The sequence below is a fragment of the Pundamilia nyererei genome, unplaced genomic scaffold, assembly GCF_000239375.1.
Source record: "Pundamilia nyererei isolate P.nyererei 1_Seehausen unplaced genomic scaffold, PunNye1.0 scaffold00411, whole genome shotgun sequence".
NCBI classification, from domain to species: domain Eukaryota; kingdom Metazoa; phylum Chordata; class Actinopteri; order Cichliformes; family Cichlidae; genus Pundamilia; species Pundamilia nyererei.
The window spans coordinates 166,161-175,481 of NW_005187812.1; the positions used below are offsets into that span (position 1 = coordinate 166,161).

The 9,321-nt window shown below is 38.6% G+C and overlaps 1 protein-coding gene across 16 annotated transcripts in view; it reads right to left on the reverse strand.

The window, feature by feature from the left end:
* ablim2 (actin binding LIM protein family, member 2) overlaps positions 1–9,321 on the reverse strand; it is an 87,886-nt gene that overhangs the window by 61,689 nt on the left and 16,876 nt on the right. For 15 of the 16 annotated variants that reach the window (XM_005753195.1, XM_013915959.1, XM_005753194.2 and 12 more), the window contains exon 1: positions 5,533–5,709. The exons of the other annotated variant lie outside the window; for it this stretch is intronic. In XM_005753195.1, coding sequence (XP_005753252.1) covers positions 5,533–5,548 — 16 coding nt within the window. In that variant the 5' untranslated portion in view covers positions 5,549–5,709. Of the gene's footprint in view, positions 1–5,532; positions 5,710–9,321 lie in introns of those variants that run through there. 16 annotated transcript variants of the gene reach the window in all.

Consider the following 9,321-nt stretch of genomic DNA (forward strand, 5'->3'; position numbering starts at 1 on the left):
TTCGTCTCCTGCTCCTGCGTTTCGTCTCCTGCTCCTGCGTTTCGTCTCCTGCTCCTGCGTTTCGTCTCCTGCTCCTGCGTTTCGTCTCCTGCTCCAGTTTAGTATTTCTTTTCCAGTGTTTCAGTCCTCGGTTCCTCTGTTCAGACTTTTGTTTGTCTTTTAGTGAGTTTAGTTAGTATGAGGTTTTTTCCAGCAATAAAGCTGCGCTTTAAGTTTCACTTCCGTGTCTGAGTTCTGCATTTTGGGTCCACCACTCCTGCTTGCCTGCCTGCCACACAGCCATGACAATTACTTAAAATTGTTAAAACAAATGCTAAAATGTACTTAGGATGCTGCAACGCATCTTCTAGAAAATCTACGTAGCTACCCAGGTGTTCACAGATTGACAGTGTTTTTTAGGTGGAATATCACGGTGTCAATAAACTACGTTTCTTTAATGAATGTGTAACATTTCTGAAGTATATTTCTGAAGTAATACAAAATCAACTTTGCATGACAACAGAGGTTTAAGAACACTAGTGATTGTTACCAGATTATTTCTTTTAGTATTTGAATAAAACATCGACTATGTCAGAATAGTCTCTGCACCAGAGGTCTAAGTGTCACATTTCTGACCAAAGTGGTAAGTCCTCAGAAAATCCAGAATAGCCGGAATGTTTAGGAAACCTAATAAACTAAATTCTGGAATTCAAATACTTTTATTGGGTGTATTCACATCCTCTTAAAGTTACATGCCTAAATAATATGATCAACAACATGTGAGATTTTCTACGGGCTGCTGACACCTTGCTTTACTTTGAAATTGCCATTACTTCATTGCTAAAGAGTTTCCTGTCCTTCACCCTAACAGAACACTCCCTCCATTATCTCACCCTTGTTAGAAGCCAAGAAAAAGACGCAAGGCAATTGGCAAAGTTCACTGAATACAACCCCAGTGGTAAAAAGAGGAACATGCAGTTTTTTTGAATTTAGTCAGACATTATGATTTAGGATTTTCCCTGCTTTAAGCCGTCACATCCACCTGCGCAATGGTGCCTGCAACCTGACCCATGCGGCAGTGGATCTCTGACCATGAGGTCAAACACTACAAAAAGCAGACCTTCAACCCCTCTGGCAGATGACACCAGAATACTTTTGCTGGCTTAGTTAAGGCAAACAGAAAAGTACAAGTGCTGACTACCAGTTTTCATAACGCTATGTATTATTCAAGTAACCAGAATAACCACCAGGACATTATTTAAGCAGTCATAAACCACCATAATGGCCCAAAGCAGAGCAAGAATAGGCAACAACAATGCCTTCGTCTGAATGTGGCCTTTGTGTGAGAGCATATGATTCTTTGCCCTTCCTGTGACAGCTGGCTTATTCCACGTGGATGACACAACCCACCGATATGATCCCATGTGTTACTGCAGGAGGCTGCACTGTAATATGTCCATGAATTTGCCTCATTATAAAACAGTGCAAGGTAACGAGCACACTGTGTGTAAACTATATGTAAGCTTTATAGCGTACCTCCAGCTTGTCCAAAGATTCCATCTCCCATTTCATGACTTTGACCTTAAACAGCTGAGGTCAGTTTTCTTGCCCTCACATGTCTTCAGTATGAACCTGAAGGCTATTGCAGTTGAATAAAAAAGTTCTTAAAGAGGAATATCTCACAGAGTCGGTGAATAATCTACTGCCTCTTTTTTGATGGTATTTTATTATATTTTTAGAAAATTTTAGAAAATATGTCATCATTGATAACGGAAGGGATCCTTGATTGGCAGACAACCTGCTGGTCTTCTAATCCAGAGACACTGTCTTCGATTCCCATTCAATTCTGTAGAGGCAATCAAGGCAACATCCAGAGCCTTGAGGAACTCAAGAATCTAATCCATCCTAATGGTCCAGCCACTGGAGAGCTTTTTGATCACTTCAGCAGTCACTAAACTGCTCAGCACATCACCATATAGGTGTACACAGTATACTCATATGTTAACTGTTCATCAGCAATTAAGCTGATTAGGGAGGAATTAAAAGGGAACTCTGGACAGGATGAAAGACTTAGGATAAAGGAAGGATAAATTATGGTCACAGCTTGAAGATGTATTTGAGAGGGGAGCAGTAGTTGGGCTCAAACCTGTTATCACAATCCACAGGACAACTCTACATTGAACTGCACGAATGTAAACATAGTCACTGAGTGTGCACACTGATCTCAATCACACATGATTCGCCTGTTACTATACAATTTCATTGTAACGGAATTTAAAAGCACTAATTGCCATAGTTGACCATGTGTTGATTGAAACAACAATTTAAAACCAATACTTAATATTTCTTTGATAACACTGACCAGACGGGGTCTATTGAGAATGAAAGAACATAAAGCACACCAACTCTATCGTTTTATTAACACCCCCTTGCAGAAGGTGCCAAACAGGACAGGATTTTTTTTTTAAAGAACATTGAGTGAAATCAAAAACCTTCTAGAACCAATCAAGAAACAGTCTGACAACTCAGCAGCCATTATGGATCGAATCTGAAAAGCTACTTTTAGACCACCATTCAAAGGAGAGAGCTATAACTTTAATTTCAAGGGTCACTGAGACACACAAACTGTATGTTTAAAGTGAAGTGAGACTGATCACTGTTTTAGTCTGTGCTTTTATGGCACACTTACTTAAACATAGAAGACTAATTTGTAGCTAAAGAACCAGATCTTTTCTCGGGGACTTGGTGGAGACCAAATCCAAACTAAAAGTAGATTTAAGCAATTTTTTTTCAAGTAGAAAAAAACATACAGAGTGAATGCTAATACTGTTTCCTAAGTACTAGGAAACAGTAATAGTGCTACAAGTAATACTTCTGATCAGTATTTAGTTGGCATCAACAGACCGAATAAAAGAAAAAACACTGACTTTTAATAAGAAATGCAGATTTATATTTTTACCAATGACTTAAACTTTGCACTTATGTTTATCTAAGGCCCATGTGATAGAGCTCCATTGTTGTAAGAAACTCAGTGAGTCACATCCCACATACACCATACTAGCTGACTGCATTTATATTTATACACAGCTGAAAACAGTCATCAATAAATGTGCTATTTTCCACTTGTTATATAAAAGTAGTAAGCCTTTTTAAAAAATGCACATTTTGACACATTTAACAGATTTATATTTTCAACAGGAACCAGTGAGGTTTAGAGTGATTTGCACATACTGGTTACTAACATGTGAGGCGCTATGGTCAGGGCAGATTGTGACAGAACATTAGAATAACACCAGCTTTATTTGACCTTTGTAGTTTCTGGTTTTATTTCTTATTATGAAATGTCATAGTAGTGCTAGTAAAGCGACCAGCACACAGATGGTTTGTTTACTGGCAAGTCTGGAATAGTGACAGGCGTCGTTGTGACTGCTGAGAGCAAGCCAACCATTACATCACACATCCAGGATACACTGTCCTTGGTGGGGACTGAGACACAGCCTAGAGTGGAGTGTATGTCTGTTCCTACTGACTCAGTGTTTACCTCTCATATCTGTAGTGCATTCTTGTGTACATGTCTTCTACATATATGCATCAATGTAGAAATGGAAGTGTGTGTGTGTGTGTGTGTGTGTGTGTGTGTGTGTGTGTGTGTGTGTGTACCCTCACCATCAAACTTAACAAGCTTTGTCACATTGTGATGGCAATGCAGCTTTATACAAAAAAGTAGTGCCTCTGTGTTAACAAAGCAACACGCTTTAGCTGAATTTGGAAAAGAAGGCAGTGGAGAGCAGCAGACATTTACAGGGTGTTTATGAGGAATGGCAGTAAGGCTTCTCTTTACAGCCAGTTGGGTGGAGGTCAGTAATGAAAACTATATTTACTCCAGTACTTAAGCTTTGTTGTACTGAGATACTGTAGTAGTATTTTATGTTTTTGCATCATATTTTAACTTCATGACATTTATGTGATAGGTATAGCTACAAGTCAGTCAAAATTAATCAAAAACACGAACCAACAAAATATTCTAGTCATGTCATGTTACCTTACATAATAACATACAGTATCAGGTTTAAATTGGCTTAAACTCAACAAGCCAGTTACAGGGAGCCAAAATCTTGATGCTGTTTCAGAGCTGGCCACGCTTATAACGAGTTCTGTTTTTGTTTTTTTGTAAATAAAACCTCTCAAAATGTGACATGTTTCCGATGCTTGTTATTAAAAGATAAATATGCAGCACTTATTACTTGAATTTAACCAATTTTATATAAAATCCTGGAGCTCCCATCTCAATATCCATAATGATATCTTCAAGTTTGTCTGATATATTAAGTTGTAGTAAAATCAGCTGAATTGCTCTGTTTTACCTGCGTCTGAAATAGCCACTTGGCTCACTATTCTCATTCTTTTGATTTAGATCCATTTAACCAGTGACTGTGTAATGTTTATGTTTTTTGATAACAGCAGATAAAACTGTAAGTGTGATATAGCTAAGGTCATGGTACACTTCCTCACCATGGGCAGGTGAGGAAGTGTACATGTCTTTTTACCCTGTAGGTACTAGCTTTTCTTAAGAGATACTAGCGGCATCTTTTTTGGTGAAAAAACCTTTAACACTGCAAAAATGGGCATTGACTCAGCTTTGAGCTAACTGAAGTGCACACGAATGAGAGTGAAGCTGTCACTTGCATGTATGTATGCATGCTATACATTTAAAATGACCAAGAAAAGGCAATGCAAGCTCACTTTCTTTCATTGAACTCAACAATGAATGAGAAGCCTCTTTAGCTCCTTTTTCTTTACTGCTAAATTTTAAACTTTATATATTCAAATCTACTATTAATATAAACACGTGTAATTTATCATACTACTTGCAGATAAGCTTGTTTTGAACTCTCACTGCAAACTATAAGTCATCATAGAGACATGGGAATATTAGTAGATGATTTACACAATAAAACATAAAACAACACAAAAGATGACAACTCCATAATTTGGTATAATACCAAAAACACTGTAAATACGTATTGGAATTATTATAGGGATTTCTTCTTAGCAACCTGCCCTCAGACCTTTGTAAGCAGCCCAAATGGCTAATGTCCCAGAGCTTGAGATGCGGGAAATGGACCAAAACAACAGTGTTGTTGCCAGGGATGTTGCAGGCAGGCTGCATATCAACCTGCAGTATAAGCATTCAGCTTGCTGCCACAGGCTTGTTGTCGTTCACATTCACATTCAAAGAGAAAGTGCCCTAAGCTCCAGACCAGGATTGCATAACATGAGGGCGGCTTGGTTGTATTCAAAGTTCATTTTAATAGAAGCACATATATTCCTACACAAACACCCTGTATCGAGAACTAACTTAAAAATTATGTTCTAATGTCTGAGTTGCTGTTATTAAAGTAAAAAAACCCCGATAGTATTTAGTATGTGAGTGATGAGTCCGCATTCCAGTGGTTGTAAAAGGTAAGTGATTATTAAATACAATCAATTCTGGTACCGGCAGGTGAACGCATCACAAACGGCTCATTTAAGGATATTAAAGGTCATTATTACCTTTCTCCTCTGGCATTGTCCTCCAGCTGTCAGCCCAAATGCGATATACTGTTACGTCCTTTGCTGATAATAATTACAGACAAAATCCCAGAAATCTGTTCAGAGTACACTGACTGTGTTGCGACACATCCTCTGAACACGCTGCAGCTCTGGTGAAATTACACATGGAAGCACAGAGCGTGCTGCCCGTCGCTATCTGTGGAATGAGCAGTAGGTCATATGACTCTCTCTCTCTCCCTCTCTTTCTCACCTCTCTGAGGTATTGCAGCTATCTGTTATAAATAGAAGCATGTGGAGGTTTAAGAGAATGACACCTCTGAATGGTAATCTGTCACTGGGTGTGTCCCAGTCTTTCCAGTACACACCAAAATAACTTCTCACAGCTCAATGATAAGCTAACTGGTTTTCAGTCTGTTCGGTGATAAAAGATGACGTTTGACAAAACAGTATTTATTATTATATCATTATATTGTTCCCCACATATTTTTAGGTTGGTGATGCAAAGGTTCAGAATATTTTCTATAACTGCTCCTGCAGATTAAACTAACACTTAGTTGTTGTCAGTTATATTTGGAAACTGTCTTTAACTCCCCCAGTTAATCTGACCTGATATCTAAACAATATCCAAATAAGGTTTTATTGCTGTCGATTCAAACCTGCTTTATAGACAGACACATAGGGACAGATCTAATGTACTGCACAGAGAGATAAATGGATAAATAATGTAAACATAGCATTTAGCTAGCAATGTTGCTAATTAAGGACAACTTAGATGAAATGTATTTAGTTGGTGATCTGCAACTTTTACCTGCCTGACTTGCATAAACACTTTTTAATGACTGACGACGTGTAGCGTGACTTAACTCTCTGAATGATGCTTCATGACTCCATAAACAATACTTACTGCCAAAACAAAATAGTTGCGTGATATAACTGAACAATGTATGCACAGTGTAAAGAAACAATGAGGTCATTCTTTATTCAGCAGGTGTAGGGTCACCTTAGGGTAATGGTAAGGATTTTGGATCCTCTCCATGTTTTGGGCCTCCATAAAACAATGGCCACTTCCTCAGTGGTTAAGTAATTACTCATTAGGTACTAAGCCAGGCGTTTATAATACAACTGAACCACCAGACGATTTGAGAGGAATATTCTGCCATTATCATAATAACTTTTACTCTGGATGGAATTACCTGGGCCTCCGGTAACACTGTGAGGAATCTTGGAGTTGTTTTTTATCAGGACGTGTACACTACGTGTACACATATAGGGTTTTGAATAATCAGGTCCTATCTTATCTTAAAAACCTCATATTACTGCATCACTCCATTAAAGCACTACACTCACGCCCAACTAGTCGCGGACGCCGCTCCCTGAGCGTAGTTCTGTTGGAGATTTCGTTCTGTTGAAAGGGAGTTTTTCCTTCCCACTGTAACCAAAGTGCCTGCTCATAGGTGGTCATATGATTGTTGGGTTTTTCTCTGTTTTATTTGTATTATTATAGGGTCTTTACCTTACAATATAAAGCACATTGAGACAGTTGCTGTTGTGATTTAGTGTTACATAAATAAAACTGAAATTTAATAATACATTTTCTTAAGTTAACTTTTCTTAAGAGTTTAATGAATGTTTGGCAAAACATCGCAACATCTTGCATCTGAGTTCTTAATTTGCAATAGTGACAGGCATTTTTAAAGGTTTGAGTTTTCTCTGGCGATCTCCTAGACTTTACATATTTGCAACATCGAAAAGTCAGGATAAAATGTTCTGAGTGAAATGCTGTGACAGTTGGCAACATTAATGGTTCCCCTATAATGAATCAGTGAGACTTTTTTTGGCATTGGACCGAGTTTATGATTGCAGCCTGCTAACCAAGCTAACTGGCATTAGCTGATAACTTAAAGTTATCGCTTTTATCCTAAATACTGACTTCAAATAACCAACATGGTAACACCAAAAACTAACGTTAAAGCTTCAAAATTAGGAGTCCAACAGCACAATGGGTGATGTCACAATGGAACAATGAAATTGTACAATTTGTGCCTATGAAGGTACTGTATTCATGAACAGTGCACAAATTAAATGATATAAAAATGTTAGTTCAGTTCACCAGAAGAACTCTCATTATTACCTCTGCTTTTACAGCTACAACAGCACCGTAGAGTTTTACTCTATGGTGCTGCAGTCACTCTTCTGACCTGACGACATTATCTAACCCAACGGTCTCCAACCTTTTTTGTGCCACGGACCGGTTTATGCCCGACAATATTGTCACGGACCGGCTTTTAAGTTGTCGCGGATAAATACAACAAAATAAAACTAGTACCGGTACCGAAAAAAGAAGATTTATTCATAACACACGTGAAAAGACCCAGGAAAACCGAGTTAACGATAAAAACGATAACAAAATAACGCTGAAAACCGATAAAAACCCTGAAAACCATACATTTCACACCTGAGCCTCAACTCTCGCGGCCCGGTACCAAACGACTCACGGACCGGTACCGGTCTGAGGCCCGGGGGTTGGGGACCGCTGATCTACCCCCTCTGGTTGATGACATAATACTTGCAAAACTGACAGCATCATGTGAAGTGCTAATTAACACACTAACATGTTATGGCCACATGGTGAACATCCTCAAGATCTTGCTAACATCACCCAGCATGTTAGAACTAGCCCATGGTCTCCTGCTTGATCAACCTTTTAAGAGTATTCAGCATTAGCTTAAAAACAATGAATATCACTTGAACCCTGATACAATTAGGACAAGCACAGCATGCATTCAAATCCTTGACATGACAGGTGAATGCCTGTCAAACAGGACCAGCTTGAGCCCACAGAGGAGGTTATTAAAAAAGTACCAAAAATAAAAGACCGGATGTACCAGAGGACTGCGTAACAACTGAGCTGCCTGTCAGTGAGCAGAGGCATATGCCAGAGATACTGAGCATTTAGTGTGGCCTCATTTCTTCTCTAACATTGCCTTTATTGTTTCTCACATATCTTTTAAAGGTGCCTTCTTTCTTTCCCTGACTTTTGAAGCTGTGATGGGTCATCACTGGAGCTCAGTAAATGGTAGAAAGCTTCAGGGTAAGGTGGACTGTGCCATGTGACTCAGCAGCAGGCACTGTGTGTCTGTGTTTATGCAAGAAAATACACAACATCTGCATTGCAAATTATCCAGTACCGCCTCTGCCAAGTGGCATCTACAACAAATTCAAAGGGAGACCAAGACAGAAAGTGCTGCTGCATCCAAATGAGCCGAAAATAATACCAGCCACAACACAATATACACACACATAATGACATGTATAAGGATCAGAATTCCAGACAAGATAATAAAAATGCAACTTCACAGTTTTGTCATAGGACTTTATGCAGAAAAAAGATACTGAAAGAAAAAAAATCATTCTGATCTTTACCCATCTAACAGAGAACACCAGCAATCTGGGTTTAACTTTAACCTCCTAAGACCCGAACTCTTCCACGGCATGCATTTTTAATTTCTCTTTGATATTTGGGCACATTGGGACCCGGTGAATGTAAAAACAAAGAATTATCAGTTTTGTTTTGTTTTTTTTACCTGATTTTTGTTTCTAAGAAAAATGAGAGCCACATATAAGGATATTTATTTTAAATTTCGATAGAACAGTAGCAGTATAATGTCCTCGTAAGTGGATATCAGCGCCCCTGTAGAGCACAATTGAGTATTTTGGTCTAAATAACCCAAAACGTGATGTCCACATATATGGGCGCCAGGTCCTAGGAGGTTAAAATAAAAACAAAAA